We start from the raw sequence: 19,727 nt of genomic DNA, 5'->3' as shown, positions 1-19,727 counted from the left end.
GTTTTGCACCTCATTCTGAAAAGTGCTGACTAATATGAAACATCACTTAATGCAGGAATAGTCAATACTTTAATAAAACCGACCTGTAGGATTCTGGAACACTGACTGGAAAACTGAGTGATTTGTAAGTGCAGTGCAATAAACTAATGTTTCAACATTACTGTCTTCATCAGAGATATGGTCAAAAGGAATCCTGAATCTAAACCATTTTGCATGTTTGCATGGCAAGTAAAAAAGGAAAGGTAAAGTCCAATTTATTGTCAGCTATAAATCCATCTTTTATGAAACAATTAATACTTTCATAAGAATACAATTGTATAAAATTAATTTTATATGAAAGTAATTTTAACAATCTGGAGTTGTTAATATTAAAAAAAGGTTTAACTCAATATGCTTTATTATTCCATGTAGATGCAAGGGGCATGGAGTTGGATTTTATTACACTGTTTATTGAAAACAATCATTTATTTAGAGACTCCTTCATAAACAAGAACAGAGGTTTTATTTCTTAACCTGAGGAGTTTAGACAGTACAAACAAACTACTCACACAAAGCAAATGAAAATATTCTTGACACTTTAAGCATTTTAAAATACAGAAGAAGGAAAAAAAACCCTTTGTGGTTAGTCATCTTTTGCTTCCAGAGAGGCTTGTTCCTGTAGTGTCTTCTCTTTGGTTGCAACATCTGGCCAGAACTCCAGCACTCCACTTGGCTGCATTGCTACATGCCATTTCAATGCCAGCCCTTCCTTTTCAATAGCATCCCCATCAACCTGCAGTCCTTGACCTGACAGACACAGCAGCCACTCATTCTGCCCCTCACCCCTCCACTCTTTCTCTGAGGTGCACCTCACCTGCAGATAGCGTCCCAGGACCGAAAGGAAGGGATCTGGGCCCAACACATCACCCCCACCTCTGCCTTCAATACCGGGCTGAACAGAGACGATGACCCGACACGGGGCCTGGCTCTCCACTCGGGCCTCCAGGTTCTGGGTGAGGAAAGCAGCTGTGTCATGCAGGAGGGCCATCACATGAGCTGCCATGCTCTGAGCCTCCTGCTGAGGTCTGCCCTGCAACTCGGGGCTGCACAAATACCGGTCCAAACCGTTCACAATGACCAAGGAAGGGATGGCGGCAGCCTGTCTGACCAGCTCGTGAAGGGAGGCTACATCCTCCAGCAGTTGCTCCAAAGTCTTGGGGTACACAAACCGGATTTTCTTTACGGAGAGAGCATATATCAGTAGTAACAAACTGTTAGAAGTGTACTTTCGGATTATACATTTTCCCTAAATAATGATGAAAGGCTAGGTTTACATAAAAGTGTACCCAGTGCATTTACATTCAAGTAACCTATGCCAACTCAGCTTTCCGCTGAAATAATGTTATGCCATCTGGCTTAGCTAACGCTAGCTAGTTAGTGTTAACTGTATTGAGATGTTTATTTCCCCTAAAACATGAAGACAGGGAGAAAGCGAAAACGAGTAACACAGACGGCCTGCTCTATTATGTTGCGATTAGCTAGCTAGCGTTAGGTATATTTCTTAGGACTACTACTACTTAGGACTTAGCCAGAACTGGACAATTTCAAATATTTTCTGCCGAACTCAAATTACCTTTAAACTTTCAGGCTTCAGATTCAGACCACTTGAGCCCTGAAGATTGCATGGAAGGCTCTGGATTTGATTTTGAGTGAAAAACATCACTCTGCTTCCTAATTCTGAAGCTGCTGTTACAGCTGTCAGGAACAACAGCGATCTGTTGATGTTTTCATCTCCAACGACCAAAATGCTGCTCTCAGTAGGAGACACCTTTAACGCTACATTAGTTGATACGTGCAGCTGTGAAGCAAACCGCTTAAAAACCACACTAAGGATGTCGACCATACCTATTAAATTCACAAGGCTCAGACAGAACTCTACAGTATATTCACAAAATACATAGATAAATTAGCTATGCACCATAGACATTTTATAAGTTTCTCTGTTGAAGAAAAACTAAGTTCGCTAGCGTTATCTAACTAGCTCATCACATAGCATAACAGTCGTATCTGTGAGCTCGCAACGCCCACAAAAAAATGATTCGTTGTTCAAAATGTAATTTCTTCATTTTTATTTGTCAATGTCAATGTGTCTATTCCAGTACACGTAACGATTATTTGTAGTTCTGTTAAGGTTTATTGTTATTTTAATATTCCCGTAAGTAATTAATATTCTGAGAGCTCAGGTAAAATCTGAAGAATGACAATGTATATGTCTAAAACGGAACATTGCATACTCTGGCAAAAATTCAGTTTCCTTTAAAGGCGCATTTGCAACTTCCCTTCAAATAAAATCCCTTTAAGAAGAACCACAACAACTCACAGCTGATATCAAAATGGCGACCTTGTATTCAGCAAAGACAGGTAATCTGGATTCGAAAGGGTCTGGGGAACAAATAAAAGCAATATTACGTCGATGTAGAGGTCGGCCTAGACTATCTGACTCAGACCGAGCTCAAAGACGACTTGAATCGCGGAAAAAGTACGATGTTCGACGAGTGTATCTCGGAGAATCGCACAAGGTTTGGAGTGACCTGCGCCGGCGAACTAGCTTGAGTGACGCTGGACTTGCTGAGTATTTAATCTTGTTGAATTCAACCTACGGCGAAAGATACCAGCAAAAATACGGCGCGTACGTGTACTCTTAACCCTCTTATCCAGTGCTTAACGTACAATATGTGTTTTGTTTATATATTTAGATGTATTGCTTGTTCAGTATAGTTACAACTCAATAATTTAGAAAAGCTAGTAATCATCATCCATTCAAACGTGTTACGGACATTCAGGCATGTCAGACCGAATTTAATTTTCACAATTTACTGCTGGCTGTGTCATTAACCATTATAACATAGTAATGTCCTCTGTTTTGATTGACAGGAAGAAGAACATTCCAGAAATGTGCAGGAATCAGAAAAAGGGTGAGTTGACACGCATTAAGTAGTTTCCTAGATTCATTCATGTTGAAATACTCTCAGTGAGCTAGCTAACTCAGTTCTACATCACACACTCAGTACTATGCTATGCCACTTCTAATGGTATGAAAATTAATGATGTAAGTGGTTACTTAACTGCAACAGCCTCACTCTCTTAACCTAACCTTTGCTGAGTTTGCTCTTTTATAAGACAAACTTTAAGACTAAAAGACTTTTTGAGACAAAGCCCAACATTACGTATACAGGAGTAACATGTTTGTGAAATTTTGAAAAGATGTTATACCATGTTTTCCATTTTTCCCTGTAGGGAAGAAGGTGTCCATTACTTCTTTGCAGAGCTTAGTGAGCTGGTACCAGGAGCATTGCCAGACATGTCCCCATGAGCCTGAACTGCGGGCAGTAGAACCAAGATTGGGTCTGTCCACGTCCGTACTCTGGCAATGCGAGGCCGAACATTCCTTTGTACAGCACATCTCTTGGCCTGCAGGGGGCATCAGTGAATCTGAGGTAGATGATGATGCTGGGGAAGAAGTTGAGAAGAAGAGGGCTGCTAAAACAGTGGCAACAGCTATAGACATCAGCACTAGGGCTGGTGAAAGAATACTCAACCAAAAGGAGCTGCCAGGTGCATTTCTTTCTTGAACCAAAGCTTATCTCAGAACCAAGCCTTCCATAAAGTACACCAAAACTTAACTTAAATTGTGTTCTTTATGCTAAGGTTAAGTGGAATGTTGTACTAAGCAATTATTCATGTGACCTGTTTCAAATTCCTATTTTAAATTGGATTTCATCCAAGCAAATAATATGACTTAAGATTTGTTTAAACAAGAATTTATTGCTTCCATCATTTATCTATGTGTGGCACATCAAATGTCTCTCATTGTTGAGATGTGGCAGATGAGTTGGAGAGTGCCACAGCACATGTGGAAGAAGTGTCGCATCAGATGTCCTCAACACCACTCGCTCAGCTGCCCGGGGCCCCAGAAGCTCACCACCTCCCTGTCACGTCCACACGCCCACTGAGGAACCAGACCATGTGGGAGGTAGAGGTTGACAGAGAGGCAGAGCTTACCATGCTCAAGGCTGAAAGTGGAACCCTGAGCCAGGAGGCAGTAGCAGATGGCTTCCCTGTGGAGGAAGTAGGTGACCTCAAGGCTGGAGCTGAAGGAGGGTGTGGGACTGTTCCAGAGGGTTACGAGTGTGTGGTGGTCACAGCGGCTTTGGCGGACAGGCTTGAAGGGGCGGATGGGGCCAGTCTCGTGAGTGGCTGTGAGGAAAGCGGAGCAGAAGTGCACTCGGGAGACGTGGCTCATACACCGATAGCAGTAGCCCCAGTACAGGAAGAGCTTTATGAGAGCCAGGCACTGCAGAGCATGGTGGGCCGCTGTGAGCTTCCAGATCAGCGTGCCACACTGGAAGGATCTCAGGTAGGTCGCACAGTGCAGCTGGATTAAACTATGTCACTATCAAACTATACAAACAGAGTTTGCCCACACATTAATTACTGAGATGGGACTGGGGCTACTTACCTTTCCCAAAGATAATATCTTGAATAAGGCTAGATGCCACCAGAATATAAATAGTTGGTTGCAGAGCTTTGTGTCCCAGAAGCATCAGGGCACAGGAGTTACTGTTAGCTGCTAGAGCAAATATCACCTTAGTTGCTACCATCTATGGATGATCAGATTAGAAATATTGCTCCCTCTCTTACTCTTACTTCTACTGCCCATTCCAGCTGATCATAATCACAGGTCCCAGTTATGAAGCTCTAACATCTGAAGGCATTCAGCTCAACATGGGGGGTGGAGATGTGGAAGAAGTCACATGCACAGTCATTGAGGGTGTGGCTTATAATCAGATGTGTCAACCAGGGACAGTTCTCCGGAGCAGCATCCCAGAGACAGATGCCATGACAGGTGTGAGAGAAATAAACATTACATTATTCATTATAAAGGCAGCAAATCAAACTTTTGAGAGGTTTTGTGAAGTTCAAGACTAATACTATAGTTCAGTAGTTTAACGCAATATGCACTTCCAAATTGAGGTCTGCATAAACTGCCACAAACATCTAAATACCTTTTAGAACCTGTTTGAAATGTATCACTCACAAAGTGCACTCATTATATTTTAAATGTAAAAGTAAGCACTGCAATTCATTGGATGTTATTAAATTGTTGTTATTGTTGTAGTAGTACTACTACTACTAGTAGTAGTAGTAGTAGTAGTAGTAGTAGTAGTATTATAAATGGTTGTGCTATGCTGTTTCCAGACCTGAGTGAAAAGCAGTTGTTGGAGTCCAGTGAGGAATCACACAACCAGAGAGCTCTGCAGCGTGTGCTTAACAGGTGCGTGATGTATAAATGAACATCTGGAGCAAGGCGGATGTGTAATGACAGTGTGACTTCTGATTCACTGCCTTCAATCCCACAATGGTTTATTTTGGAATTTCCTTACTCTTAAGGTTGGTGATCTGAAGTAGCAAGCTTCACTGAAGGCAATAATTTCAAGCTGAATAAGATCCCCTCCAAAAAAAAGTGTGTACGTTATGTGGTCACGCACTCCAGGTCTAAGAGAAGCCGTAGAGGTCCAGTCATTGAGGCTGATGGCATGCTGAAGATGTTCCACTGTCCTTACGAGGGTTGCAGCCAGGTGTATGTGGCTATCAGCAGCTTCCAGGTGAGAGGCACTTGCACTCCCTGACTAATACATCTGTAAGATGATGCAGCATGAAACTGGAAGTTGCGTTATCTGCATGAAATCGACAAAAGCATGGCTTACAAAAAAGCGAATATCATCACTTCAAACATTAATACACTTACTGGTCATCCCATTAGAACTGCCTTGTAGATGTGCAGAGACCGTACCAGATGTGTAGTTTATCCAGGAGTTCCCAAACATTTTTTCTTGGGGGCCCAAAGTCTGTTATGGGCTGATGGCCACTAAAACATTGTAATATACAGATAAACACATCAAAAACATGTAGATTGCAAAATCCTACTGAATGCAGGGCTTAAAGATTGATAATTGCAAAATGATATTTGATATATTTGAGTTTATGTAGGACGCCTGATTTTGGACATATTAGAAATTTCAGTACACTGTCGACTGTAAAAACATAGCAGGGTCTGATAAACTACCAGTTCAGAGTCCACAACCATGCCACTATGACATCAGTGTTGATGCTGTATTGAGAATGGCCCATCACCCACATAATATACAGTCAGCTATTTTCCTGTGGCTAGATTCTGACCAGTAATTTATAGGGTGGAGATAAGCGGATGAATTGTGAGTGACAACAGATGGTTTGCAGTAAGTAGCTGTAGTGTGCATACAAGGTGAGAGTGAGTGTGTTTTGTTTGTAACTACTGTATTTTTGGCTTCCTGGTGTTCATGTGGATTCCAAAAAGAATAGGAACTAATGTGATTGTGGACTGGAATAGAAAAGTCATTTATCAGTTTTGGGGCTATTAGCCATCCTTTTTAATTGCTGCATAACGTTTAATATTTTCTACTGTTTCTTATTCTAAGCATTACTTTGACCCCTCAGTTTTGGGATTTGCCAAGTTTCCATTGAAAATCTTTTGGATTAAAGACTTTAAAAAGTCTAAATATTGCTGAATTTGAATGTGATTTCATTCTGTACTTACAAGAGGTCTAATTCCCTCCCCAAACATCTTTATCTGTCACTGTGGTGTGTGTTCTAAAAACCTTTTTGCTGTCCTGTTATGTCCTATGAATGTGTGAATTTCCTATGCTGCTCAAATTTACCAGGCAATCTTTACGCTGATTTAACTTCACTGAAATGCTCTGGCAGAGTAAGTGTGACCTCAGTAACTATGGACTTGAGTGTATGTATATACACATATACACACAACCATATACATTGTACATTGTGTATATAAACATAATATACATATATTGTACATACATTGTTAATATATTTTGTACATATATAGAATATATATATTTCTCTATGCACCCATTTTCTTTTTCCTCAGTTTGGACAGAGCACTCGCAACCATTTCACTGCGAGTTATACTGTGTATGACTATGTATGTGACAAATAAACCAAACTTGAAACTTGAAACTTATTAAACCCAAGTGAGATAATTTGCACATGAATGGGATATGTCTGCCTATTGTTTGAAACTGGTATCTGATTATCTTTGGTATTTTGAATAGGGCTGTGTCATCTGCTAACGTCGCCACAGAATGAGGAACACATACACGCCCCACCAATAATAGAAAACCGTCTTTTCTTTGCTAAGTGTAAATGGAGGTATAATGTTGGTCTGTTTCCTACAGAACCATGTGAACCTGGTGCATAGGAAAGGCAGAACAAAGGTCTGTCCACATCCAGGGTGCGGGAAGAAGTTCTACCTTTCCAACCATTTGCATCGCCATATGATCATTCACTCAGGTACACCAGCATTCTGTATGTATCCATGTGAATCAAAAATGTTTGGGGTTTTTTTTGAGTCATGCATGGGCAGTAAGCACATGATAATCCTTCTGAAGGAGCACTCTAACCTGAAAGTGTTAAATTGCTGAAAGCAAAAATGCAGCTCACTAGAATTGTTTTCTGGTCAGGAGTACGAGACTTCATATGTGAGACGTGTGGCAAGTCCTTCAAACGCAAGAACCATTTAGAGGTGCACAGACGCACTCACACAGGAGAGACGCCATTACAGTAAGTTTAATTTGCCTTTAATCTAAAGGCTGTGTATTTGTTTTGCACTCTACTGCAAGTCAGAAAGAATATATTTTTAATTGTTCTTGATTGATTCTGACCTGAGTCAGCACTGATCTTTCTCATAATGGCCAGACAAAGAGATCTGAAGTCAAATTCAGTATATTTTACCATTGTGGACAGATTGATTTGCATGATAACTTGTAAGGCCCTGTCTCCAGACAAATAAGTTTGAGATAAAGACTATATTTTGCTCTGGTCAAGATGACATTAAAGCCACAAATCTGATGTGTCTCTCTGAACTCCTGTGGGAAATGCTGGGTCCATCCCCGTAGGTGTGAGATCTGTGGCTACCAATGTCGGCAACGGGCATCACTCAACTGGCATATGAAGAAGCATACAACCGAGGCACAGTACAACTACACCTGCGAGCACTGTGGCAAGCGCTTCGAGAAGCTTGACAGCGTCAAATTCCATAAGCTCAAAAGCCACCCAGACAAACAAACTACTTGAGATGTATAGCAAGAGGTGCAGCAAGAAAACAGAAAAGAAATCATGAGGGCCTGTGTTGGCACCTGTTTTAATTAGGCTAGTGATCGGTGGTCAAAGTCCCCTGTTTTGGTACAGTGAATAACTCCACAAGGGTTGGAGATGAAGAAGTAAAAGGAAGAGAGGATGAAAGCATAAAGGAAGGACTTTAGAACCTGCGCTCAAAAGCAGTTAATGACCGTGAGAATTAAACCAAAGAGTTTGTCCATTTTGGACATATTTTGACTGCATGCTGTGCGGGACGCAGCCTCCATGGTTCAGCTCTGAGCTCTGTTTTTATTTCATTTTATATGGACATTTGCATTCTGTTTTGTATGCTGTTGTCCCACTCTGTAGCTCATATGACATTGCCTGTACCTTTGGGTTTCTGGGTGAAGGACAGCTCACCACTAAAGGACAGCCTGAAGATTAAAAAAAAAAAGATAGATGTCAAACCTGTTCTTAGCTGTTCTATAAGCACATTGATGATTGTTGCAGTGCAGTTTGTAAGAAATTTGATCATTTTAAAAGTTTTTTATGGTCTTTGTTTTTTTACTTCATCACATTTTATTTGAAATGAGAAAAATGAATGATGTTATGGTGCAGAATGCTTTAATTAGAGGGTATTTATGTATATATTTTGATTGAAACATATAAGGAATCTCAGTCCTTTTTATTTATTTTTTCCCTCAGGACAACAAATGAACAAATGACTGGTTGTTTCTTGGCCAGATGTGTGTTTTTACAGATCACACACAAGCAAGTGTGAGAGAGTTGATTCTGGATATTACATGTGGAGTCTCTGGCAGTTGTTCCTCAACATGAGAACCAAAGGCTTGTCAGTAGCATTAAAATGGGAGTTAATTTCATGAAATTGAGAAATTAGAGCAAGTCAACCAGAGAATTAGCAATTTACCAGAGAATTAGCAGTTTTCACATTAAGATATTGAAACATTTCCATGTTAAGAGCATCAAAATTGTGTGTGGTACATTGTTTAAAAAACAAAAACAAAACAACAAAAAAAAAACAAAATCAATGCAATATCGGATAACCTGGCAAACCACAGAAAACCAGTGCGTGACTGAAAAATATTTTCACTCATAAAGAAAGACTCGGATCAAGAACACTATCTGGGATATAGGGTTAGAGGTGTGGAAGATACCCATTTAGAGAAAGGTATAAGATGCCAACTGCTAGAAAAAGCCTGTGAATGCTGACAATGGTCTGAAGTGTGCTACTACAGTTGCAAATGTAAATATTCAACCCCCCCCCCCCCCCCCCCTTAAAATATATTTTGGTGGTGTGTCCAGAATTGAATGAAAATATACAACAATACATCTTGGAATAATCTTTCTGACACCACTCTTGTAGAATCCTTTCCCATTCTTATGTGCAAAAGCTTCTGGCTCATTGAGGTTTCTGTGATGAACTGCTTTATTTATATCCCGCTAAAGATATAAATCTGGAGACTGAGATATACATTCCAGGACAGATTCCTTAACTAAGTTTGATTGACCTGGAAGTGTGATTGGGATCACTGTCTTACTGTAGAGTCCAATTATCACTGAGATTAAAACTCACCACAAAGGGCATGACATTCTCCACAAAATGCTAGGCATTTCTGTGAATTCATGGATGTTTGAAACTGGCAATCATTGATCTAACCTGAAATTTATTCAAAGTGCATTTCCACTTTTTAATACAAGACTGAATGGCCTCCACACAAGGAACTGGAAATGACTGCAGACCTGACGATGCTTAACCACCAGGGAAGCTAGAGTGTCTGTTGATGTCTGTGACTTGTAGACTCAACTAGGTGTTAAACATCATGCCTTTATTTAAGATATTTTTTGTTTGTGAAATTTGACATTCTGCACTTTTTTGACATTCTGCACTAACCCGAACCCCAACTTTTACTCTTAAATTTTCAACCCAATTGATTTTAGTAATAACTAAAAATAATTATAGATGTAAATATCCAGTTTCTTAGAGACTGCACTGTGCATGGTAGCATCATGTTGAGCCACCAGGCTCCAATATAATGGTCATTATGTGTGATGCTTTTAGGTTAACTAAGTATCTGTCTGTAGCCTAGCTACATTTATCTTCTCTGTTGCATAATGTGACTGTTCAAATGTTTTGATACATTCCCCAGTTGGACTGATGACTTTGAGTATAATTCTTAATTCCATGGCTAACAGGCAGTGGAAGCCAGCATCTGGTTAGTGTAGTTGTAGTTGCATTATCATTAGCTTCCACTTATTATATTGGCCAAAAAAATGTGAACTATTTTTTTTGGTCTCACCAACTAAAATAGGTGGATCTTTTTTAGTGCACTTTTTTTTACTCTGAATTCAGATCAGATTTAGAAATGTTCTCTTGTGTATTGTTTTTAAATTCTATGTGAAGTACATATTACGTATTCATAAATAGGGCTGTTATTACACTTAATATATGTACAAGCCTACTTCTACAGTGTACAATGTATGATTTTTCTCTATATGTGGCCTCAGGAACATCCCTCTTCAGTGTCCAGCAATACTCTGCCAAAACAGAGGGGCTCCACTTTCCTTGGTACTGATTTACCATACTTTACTGATATATGAGTATACTGGAATTAAAAAAAAAGCTATGGGTGATAGAGAAATTCTGAAAACAAATTTGGATTGTACATGCAAAAATACATTAACAGGTATTTTTTTTGCAGAAAGCAAAATCGTTGACTGGTGTTATTAGAAATCAATGTTTCTGGATAGCATATTCTTTTGAGATTTTTCTACAGATTTTTATTAGAGAGAATATATGAACCAATCCACTATGCTTTTTAATAAGCTTCTGAAGGTTAATTTTCTCCCCGAGTCATGTTCTGGGGGTTCAGTTCCCTTTTGAATGAAGTCACATTACCTTATAAGCAATATATTTAAGATATGGTTTACACTCTTCTCCCAGATGCACTGAAAATTTGAGCAGATTAAAAGTGCTTGTGTGTGTTTTTTCAAGGGGTGTGAAACAGTTCGGTTTTTTTTTTTTTTTTTTTTTTTTTTTCTTCTTCTGTCAGTTGTTCAATAGGTGGTGGTCCATTCTAAGCATTGATGCATTTCCCTACAGTGGTTTAAAAAAATGCACTATTCATTGTTAGAATCCCCCACAGTGGGAAGGATTGAAACTAACTCAAGCAGCTACGTTTACCTGAATTTTCCTTTGTCATATTTCCCCTAAAAGGAGCTGCATTGTTGCCCTTACAAGGAAGTGACTGTGATAAAATGCTTCAGTGCTCAGGGAAAACAAACTCCCACTATTATGTTTACAACCTGCTTACCTTTTCCTTTATCTTTATCCTGTAGGATATATCAGCCACCTGACATATTTGTGCTATTTCTAACAGATATCAGATTTGTATTAGACATATCAAATCAACTTATTTTAAGAGTGGAGTTGGAAGTCAAATTCAGTTTATTATTTTCTGTTTGATTTACTTTGTAAAATATACTACTAAGAGATAATGTTATGTACATAATGTTAAAAGGGACAGGTTGGTTTGTGACAAAAGAAATAAAAGGTGTTGTGGACTGGGTGCGTTGACCTTGATTTAAGGCAGGGGAACTATGTCTATAAGCCTATTGGGTATTTTGTACCAAACAACAGAGCTGACGTCAGTCTATAATTCATTTTCTAAAGATGGAACAGTGTAATTATCGTGTTCCAGGACTGTGATGTTTAACCCAAAAAATGCTGTGGTGTGTGGTAGGAAAAATTGAATAAGAATATATGTTGATGCATTTGACTAAATTTTCTCAAAGATTTTAAGTTTGCTTCTGTACTATTACAGTCAGAGGGAAACTGTATCTACTATAGTGCATTTCCTTGAATGCACTTAATTCTATTTTTAATTCCAATCTTCACTCAAACACCAAATATCAACCATATCATCTGTGGTAAATTTGACCTCAGACACAGATTGGATGGTGATAATCTTAAATAGAAAACAATTAATCTGACATTTCCTCATAGCCTTAGGTTCATTTGAATTTTAGTGTAGAGCAGGTTTTATATTACCTTATTGTAAAACCTGATTTTCTGGTTTCTTGAGTCCCAGATTAAACATAGGATTGGCCTTTATAAATAAAACTTTATGCAAAATAACAGCTCATTTTTTGCTTTTTGTGTTTATTTAAATGCATAAAATATAGTTTTGATTGTGCTTTTTGAATTAATGTAATGAATTAATTAGCTTCATTATAACATTAACTGCATTACACATTTTGCTAGCATCACTGACATCACAGAATTTACCACAGATCAGTTCTGATAGCCTCGAATTTCAGCTAGATCCTAAGACTGCTGGCTTTTGGGAGTTTAATCCTTTACTAACAATACTTTTAATTTTTTTTTTTTATTTACTACGTCTAAACAGTACATTTGTATTTCTTTTGGGGGATTTTCTGAGCCTGTATGTCTGATTTTACCGGTCTTTCCCACAGTACTTAATTCAAGGGCTAATGTATGTCACTGATAACACACTAATATATTGGTCAATTGATTTATTACATATCTCTAATAAAAAAAACATTTTACTTTATAACTCAAAGACAACTGAGGAATCTGAGTATGAAAATGGTTCCCCTTTAACTCTATAATTATATTGTTTAACTCTAGATGTTTTCTAGATACTGCCAAATAAAACCCAGCAGAACCAGATCAATATGGGTTTGTCCTCAAGAACCTCAGTTTGCTTCTACAACAGGCTCAAGTTCTACACTAACACCACGCTGTTTAGATACATGTTAACTTTATAGTGTTCTGGTCCTTATCAGTAAATGTCTCTGTGTGTGTGTGTGTCTGTCTGTGTCATGTTTCCTTTATATTGTCATGGCACATTGCAGCCCTTCCCTCTCAGGTGAAACTCTCCATAGCGCATAGGGAATCGTCACTCCTACCTGCTTCCTTCATCCCTCCTCCCTCTGTCTCTCTCTCCCTCCCCCTCTACCTCCTTCCCTCGAGCAAACCTGTCGCAGTGGATAGCAAGCGGAAGAGGCAGAAAGGAAGAAAGATGAGTCTAGGCTTCTAGTTTCTTGGTTCTGTGAATTCTCGATGCTAGTGAACACCTTCCTGTAATTCTACTCTCCTATTCTCAAATCTTCTGTGAAGGTAGGAATCTTTCTCTCTTTCTTTTTCTCTCTCACTTCTACATGATGCTTCTCAGGCTTACTTTATGCTGTTCTGTGAATGCCAAGTAATCTACCAAAATAGACCTAGGTGTTCTGAAGGTGGGGGGAATTTGGACTTAAAAAAAAAATTAAGGTGTGTTAAATGTCTTCGACTTCTTAAGGGTTCTCCACAGGTTCCGCTATCTTCATCTTTCCTGTCACCAGGTGTGTCAAGAACTTTCTATTTACTGCTCCTTAGAAAGAGGATTGATTGAGAATGCAATGTTAAGGAAGGAAACAGGAATAGGAGACCCACAGGATTCTGCCACAATAATTTGGTTAGAGCATGTAACAGACAACTTGTTCTTTACAAAATGTTATTGCACTTGGGGTCATACTTTAGTGGGAATCTAGGATGGGAAATAAACTTCGGAAGTGTGTTCTTTAAATATAGTGATTTGGAGTTGTGTCTATCTACTGGGTATTATTTCAAATAGATTAAATTTGGCTGTAAAGAGCCTTTTTTTTTTTGCAAATTGACTGTATCCATCTTTATCATAGACCTTTTGGCCAGCCTTTTATGAAAAGCATCATGGAAATGAAGACCAGAAGGCTGGTTCAGTTCTACACTTAGGATAGAGAAAGCTACTAAAAAGCTATTACAGGACTTACTAACATAACTGCTGCTCCAGATTTGCTGCTGATTTTTGTGTTTACCAAGGACCTGAAGATTCAGGATAGCTTCATGTGAATGGAGTGTGAATAGATTACTGGGCTGACTCACCAGCTAGTCAAGTGTGATGGACCATTGATGCTGACTACAGTTACTGCGTGTGCATTTGTGTAGATGCAGTAGGCAGGCATTATTAGGAAGGGACAAAAAAGAGTGGGACAAAACAACAACAAAAGCCACAGCAACACAAAGCTCCCAAGAGTATAGTGTTCTCTTAAAATCATGTGATTAACCTGCCACTACATAAACATTGACATCACTTGTAAGGACTCATAAAGGTGACTCTAGGGAAGGTCCAATTATAAGAAGGGAAGTTGAGTATGGTCCATTTAATATCTGACATCTACTTGTGATCTTTTTGATGTGTCACTTTAAGTATTTTATTTGTGAGAAGATGCTGATTGTGAGCACTGATCTTCATTTGTTTCTTAAACAGATTTGAGCTTAGAAAGCATTTTCATGGTAATATTCTTCCGAAATGTACTCATTTTCAAAATGCTGTGCTCTGAATATCACCATTTACTTTATTTCAGTTCAGGTACTTACTTAATTGCCTACTTCACTTCTTCTGATACTTAATTACTTACTTCAGTTATTTCAGCTTACTTAGTTACTTAACCATAGAGAGTGTCCAGATCCAAACTGAACTGCGGTGTTAATACTGATTCTTCATTAAAATCTTGTTTATGCCAGATGCAATAAAGTTTGCGCACCCTTGGCAGAACTGTAGGATATCGAGCAACCAAGAAAAGTTTTTCTGTTTGATAATGCCACTCTGATGAAGACGTCTGACATTACACAAAGTTGAATGTATTCTACAAGTCATAACAATAACTTAAACAGCACACATGCGCACACATTCAAAGGTTTACATTTGAAGGGCCTCTTGCAGTCTTTTGTGTATAATGGTGTATGAGATGCTGGATTCTCTCAGGTGGTGAAGCTACTCTCTGTTCTTAACAGCGGAGGTTGGAGGTGTCTCAGCTGCCTACCATGTGCTGCATATTTGCATTTGCTTCACACAGGCTCATTACATTGAGGTTTGGTGACCATAAGGGCTTCTCCAAAACCTTCTTCCCCCTAGTTGGCTTGGCCTTCTGCTCTGCATTGTTGTCCTGCTGGGAAGTCAAAGTGTGACTCATGCACAGCTTCTGAGCATGCAGATTTTCTGATAATGTTCTGAATTTAGCTGACCTTCAATTTTGACCAAAATACCTTGCCCAACTCAAGATCACATGTCCCCAACAACAGTGGTCTACATCTGTGTTTCACTATAGAGATGAGGTGTGTTTCTCTTTTGATCCCTTCCCCATGTTTTAAATTAGAAATCTTGGTTAATATCAGATTTTCTTTTTTCTTTTTTTTTTTTCTCCCTAAAGCAGTTTGTCAAAAGACACCATTGCAGATTACTATCTTGACCTTCACGGTGACCTAAATTTACTTGAGTGTGCTAAACAGGTTTAGCATAAAGTGGCATGGCACCTTTTATTTTAAGCATCAACTTTTTTATAAACTCATAGTGTTGTTACAGGGCTAATCAGTGTTGATTTAGATATCTTATAATTTTAAAGATTATTTTGTCACTTTCTTTTAAAAAGTGACAAAATTCTAACTGATAATGTGAATATGCTGCTCCTCTATAGTTAAAACCAGCATCTATTTTTTTATGGTTAATCAACAAACTTACACTCCTGGGGCTGAGCCCCAACATGTATAATATTAAGCTTAATCTTTTTCAATCTTTTCATGATTTTATCTTTGTGGGAACGAAAACTACAGAAGTGAATTTCCCTGTTTCCATCTTTTCTCCCAAATAGTTCACTGCAGCATTGAGCAGTGACAATCAGATTGTGGCCCAGTTCTCATGACTGCATTGTTTTTGGTCTTGTTCATTTTCTGAACAATTATTTGTTGTTTGGACCATTGGATTTAATTTTGGATTTGACCCATTTTGTCTTTCGCTCAGCAGTGTACATCTACGTCAAGGTAGGGCCTCAGCATGAGCCCCAAATTGGCAATGGCAATGACCTGAACCCCAGTGCACATGCAGTGGCTCTATTAAAGCCCTAGTACTTGATCATCTGGGGCAAAAGACTTCCTCGCTTGTTATTATTTGATAGAGATGGCATAATCCTCCAGTCAGTGGAACTAGTATTTAGGATTAATGGAACTTGAAGCCTTCCACTGTGATGTATGCCATTCGTGTCCTGCTTCAGGATGGTTTTGATTTAGATGCCCAGAATCAAACTCTTTCTAATTAATGGGGAGTTTACAGGACTGAATAGTGTAGTGCTTAATCTGCCACTCACTGGATTTCAAGAGTCAGTGGGTATTAATTGAAAATCCTCTTTAAGACTTTATGATTATGTCTGGAACGATGGCACCATTAGCACACAATTAGCCCCTAATGCTGCTGACTTGCTGAGGTGTTCCGCATTATTCTCTGAATGTATCTTAATTTCAGGTGTAGCAGGCAGACCGAAGATGGGTTGCTTTGGATTTTTGAAAACAGTGATGTTTATTTTCAATGGCATCATATTTGTAAGTACAAGAGTTGAACTGTTTTAGAATTAGTGGTTAATGATATAGACCCAACAAACATGTCTAGGTAAGAATGCTCCTAAGAATATGCATAATTGTCACATTAATTATGACATTATGGTTCCTTATTATGAATGGGAAGGGATCTTTTTAATAAATTGCATTATTATTATTATTATTATTATTATTATTATTATTATTATATACTATGTTATAGAATTAATAATTATGGCTTTTGAATGGGTCTGAATATAAAAATCCTAGTTCTGTACCTTTAAGGTAACACTAAGCTGGTGATTCAGGTCAAGGTTGCATTTTCTAACTTGTTATAATGTTAAATTGTGCTGGCATATTTAAAAATGGCACAAAGGTTACCAGTTAATAAACATAGTAACTGAATCAACTTGCTTCATTACCCCTTTTTAGGGATTTGATTTTTGGTTTCCTGATCTCTCTGTCGCTCTGTCTCTCTGTCTCTCTCTCTCGCTCTCTCTCTCTCTCTGTCTCCGTCTCCCCGCATAGCTTGCCGGAGCAATCATCCTGGCAGTGGGGATTTGGGTGAAGGTAGACAGTGGCTCTATGTTGGGCTTCCTGCAAAACCTGAACGGTGCTCCAGAGCAGCTGAAGCAGGTGCTGAATGTGGGATATCTGCTCATCGCTCTCGGCGCCATCCTGCTGTTGCTTGGCTTCCTGGGCTGTTGCGGTGCCATGCGCGAGAGCAGGTGCATGCTCCTAACGGTGAGTCTGTCTCCAATGGCAACGAGTGACATGACAACACTGCTAGACCAAAAAAAAGTCCCACATAAAAAGCTAAAAACCAGGTATTTGATGCAGGTATAGGTTTAGTTGAGTTTTCTTTCAGTAAAACTACTAACTGACAACTGCTTTTCATTCTTCAGGCTTATAGAATCAAGCCAAGAATAGGTGTTAGTATATTGCTACCATTTCTAACCCATTTTTGTTGCTTTTCCTCTCTCTCATCAGTTCTTTGTCATTATCCTGATTGTCTTCATTGCTGAGGTAGCTGGAGCAATCTTGCTCCTGGTTTTTAAGGGACTGGTGAGTCAGTATAAAAAGTGGGCTATGTGGGCCTGAGATATGGGTTTAGAGCAGGTAGGGATAAATAATTTTCTCTGCACATTCTGTCTCTCAGATCCAAAACTTGATAAATCAGTTGGGTGTCACAGTGGTGCAAAGCATTAAGATGGAATATGGAAACAATAAGGATGTCACTGACCTGTGGAATGCTACCATGAATTCGGTTTGTAATCTGTCATTAATTGCAGGAGAGACTTTGTTACTGCTTTATCTATATCCTGATCATGCATACATGTATTGTAAACTCTTCAGAGCTGAGTAGAGTAGCTGAAATTTGTTAGCACAGAAAAGTATTTTAGTGAACTGATAGTAACCCCCCACTCAAAACAAACACATAAAAATATCACCATTTACTGTGGAAGTGATGCTGGTAGTAATTCAGTATGCTACTCATTACTAAGAAATTCTAGGATTTGTTTTGTGTTTGTGTTTACAAAGCGTTTAATGCCACCTTCTTTTGTGTCCACCTGTAGATGAAGTGCTGTGGATTCAACAACTATACAGATTTCACAGGTTCCCATTTTGTTCAGAACACCAACCTCTATCCGGACCAGTGCTGTAACGGTGGACTATGCAAAGAAAGCAATGCCACAGCTGCGGTAAAGCTTAATGTTACCTTCTGCATAACATCTAGAGCAGAAAAATAATGGACCTCTCACTGACTACTCCATATAGCCACTTATCATGTATCTGTTCATTAGCTGTTTTCTTGTTTTTCATGCATTTCCATGTTATATGTCCTCAAATTAATTTCACTACATTTGATGTTTTATAAAAAGCTTTTCCTAAAATGTAAAAAGAGAGAAATCTATTTTTATGTTTTTGTTTTTTTTTATGGTTCTAACATAGTTTCATTTTCTTCTTCCTTAGAATGTTATTGGATGTTATCCAGCCCTGACGAAATGGATTGAGGGGAATTCTGCTGTCATCATAGGCGTGTCCTTGGCAATTGCCATTCTTGAGGTAATCTATCTGATCCCCTTCTTAAAGTCTGAGTATAGAAAGAAAGCAAACTACCTTTCCACCTGAAGAATTGTCCAGCAGTCACTTTGTCAAAATAACATTTCTTGTGTCTGCTTTTTCTTACCTTGTAGCTTGTTGCCATGGCTGTCTCCATGACTCTATATTGCCAGATAGGGGGCAAACTTGCCTGAAGCCTGAAGAAAAGATGATGCTTCCAGATTTCAAATGCATAGATGACTAGACTATAGCAACCATTGACTTTTTAAAATTAAATATACTAAATTGATTTTTTTCCCTAATTTTTTAAATTAAAACATTTTAATATATTACTGTGATTTATACAATAAGACATTTCTGTTATATAAATGATTTTATCTGTTTCATTTAAAAGTGTGACCCTGAAAAGTCCTTTTTAAAGTAAAAAAGACCCTTAAATGTACCTTTATTTAATTATATTTCCATTAATAATCATGGACAACATCAACTAAATATGTATATGTTTAAACATAACTGTCGTTTCCAGACTACATATACGTGTGTGTGTGTGTGTGTGTGTGTGTTCGTGTTCGTTTTCATCTACTGAGCTGTTGTTGGCGCTCTGGTGCTAAAGCGACACGTAGTCTGCTCACTAGCCTTAAATGAAAACATTGTGTAAGTAATAGCTATGTATGTTATTTCTTTGTGTTTCATATGACACGCAAAATCAAGGAAGCTGAATTAAAAGCACAGCTGCTAGATAAATAGCAGCTAACAAACAGGTTTGCTGATCGTATGCCTAATCTAACGATAACTCGACTAAGTACTAACGCAAGATAGCTAACAGCGAATTTAAACGTTAACCGTTTTCGTAGTTAGCTGCCTAGCTAACTTAATAACATTAATGCTAATATACGTATCCTAGAAATTGCGTAATCCGATGAACAAAACTGGAATATTATTGTGAGGATTTAATCCTAAATTAGATTGTAGCCTATCTACACAGAACGACTCATCTGTGCCTTTACCTTTGGTTTTACTAGGTTATTGGTAAAAATGCTGAGTCAAAAGAGGTTAAACA

The 19,727-nt window shown here is 38.5% G+C and overlaps 3 protein-coding genes across 5 annotated transcripts; 2 read left to right on the top strand and 1 right to left on the bottom strand.

Moving 5' to 3' along the window:
- Positions 1–233: 233 nt before the first annotated feature.
- On the bottom strand, positions 234–2,032 carry swsap1 (SWIM-type zinc finger 7 associated protein 1). Its single transcript, XM_027006611.3, has 2 exons — positions 1,613–2,032; positions 234–1,216 (listed from the first exon to the last, which is right to left on the bottom strand). Exons 1-2 carry the CDS (start codon positions 1,880–1,882, stop codon positions 623–625), a joined length of 864 nt encoding a protein of 287 aa, XP_026862412.2. The 5' UTR covers positions 1,883–2,032; the 3' UTR covers positions 234–622.
- Positions 2,033–2,186: 154 nt separating this feature from the next.
- On the top strand, positions 2,187–9,220 carry znf653 (zinc finger protein 653). Of its 2 annotated transcripts, none has more exons than XM_081711080.1 (10): positions 2,187–2,668; positions 2,914–2,954; positions 3,277–3,594; positions 3,867–4,396; positions 4,705–4,885; positions 5,239–5,314; positions 5,534–5,645; positions 7,275–7,389; positions 7,560–7,659; positions 7,995–9,220. In XM_081711080.1, exons 1-10 carry the CDS (start codon positions 2,373–2,375, stop codon positions 8,170–8,172), a joined length of 1,947 nt encoding a protein of 648 aa, XP_081567206.1. In that variant the 5' UTR covers positions 2,187–2,372; the 3' UTR covers positions 8,173–9,220. The 2 variants fall into 2 exon arrangements, with proteins under 2 accessions (XP_081567206.1, XP_026862415.2); XM_027006614.3 differs by having other exon boundaries at positions 3,858–4,396.
- Positions 9,221–13,163: 3,943 nt separating this feature from the next.
- tspan34b (tetraspanin 34b) lies at positions 13,164–19,329 on the top strand. Of its 2 annotated transcripts, none has more exons than XM_027006600.3 (8): positions 13,164–13,336; positions 16,533–16,609; positions 17,132–17,347; positions 17,594–17,668; positions 17,763–17,870; positions 18,181–18,306; positions 18,578–18,670; positions 18,802–19,329. In XM_027006600.3, exons 2-8 carry the CDS (start codon positions 16,553–16,555, stop codon positions 18,859–18,861), a joined length of 735 nt encoding a protein of 244 aa, XP_026862401.1. In that variant the 5' UTR covers positions 13,164–13,336; positions 16,533–16,552; the 3' UTR covers positions 18,862–19,329. The 2 variants fall into 2 exon arrangements, with proteins under 2 accessions (XP_026862401.1, XP_081567205.1); XM_081711079.1 differs by lacking the exon at positions 13,164–13,336 and adding an exon at positions 13,405–13,560.
- Positions 19,330–19,727: the final 398 nt, after the last annotated feature.

This window comes from Electrophorus electricus, chromosome 3, assembly GCF_041902795.1.
Source record: "Electrophorus electricus isolate QZ-2024a chromosome 3, ASM4190279v1, whole genome shotgun sequence".
Classification (NCBI taxonomy): domain Eukaryota; kingdom Metazoa; phylum Chordata; class Actinopteri; order Gymnotiformes; family Gymnotidae; genus Electrophorus; species Electrophorus electricus.
The sequence above is the reverse complement of the archived record's forward strand: the minus strand, read 5'-3'. Positions and strand labels throughout refer to the sequence as shown.

Coding starts and splice junctions, on each gene's coding strand:
- znf653 (XM_027006614.3), top strand. CDS start 2,373: ATGGCGACCTTGTATTCAGCAAAGACAGGTAATCTGGATTCGAAAGGG. Junction 3,595..3,857: donor CAACCAAAAGGAGCTGCCAG/GTGCATTTCTTT, acceptor CTCATTGTTGAG/ATGTGGCAGATGAGTTGGAG. Junction 7,660..7,994: donor ACAGGAGAGACGCCATTACA/GTAAGTTTAATT, acceptor CCATCCCCGTAG/GTGTGAGATCTGTGGCTACC.
- tspan34b (XM_027006600.3), top strand. CDS start 16,553: ATGGGTTGCTTTGGATTTTTGAAAACAGTGATGTTTATTTTCAATGGC. Junction 16,610..17,131: donor TTTTCAATGGCATCATATTT/GTAAGTACAAGA, acceptor CTCCCCGCATAG/CTTGCCGGAGCAATCATCCT. Junction 18,671..18,801: donor TGGCAATTGCCATTCTTGAG/GTAATCTATCTG, acceptor CTTACCTTGTAG/CTTGTTGCCATGGCTGTCTC.
- swsap1 (XM_027006611.3), bottom strand. CDS start 1,882: ATGGTCGACATCCTTAGTGTGGTTTTTAAGCGGTTTGCTTCACAGCTG. Junction 1,217..1,612: donor TGAAGCCTGAAAGTTTAAAG/GTAATTTGAGTT, acceptor CTCTCCGTAAAG/AAAATCCGGTTTGTGTACCC.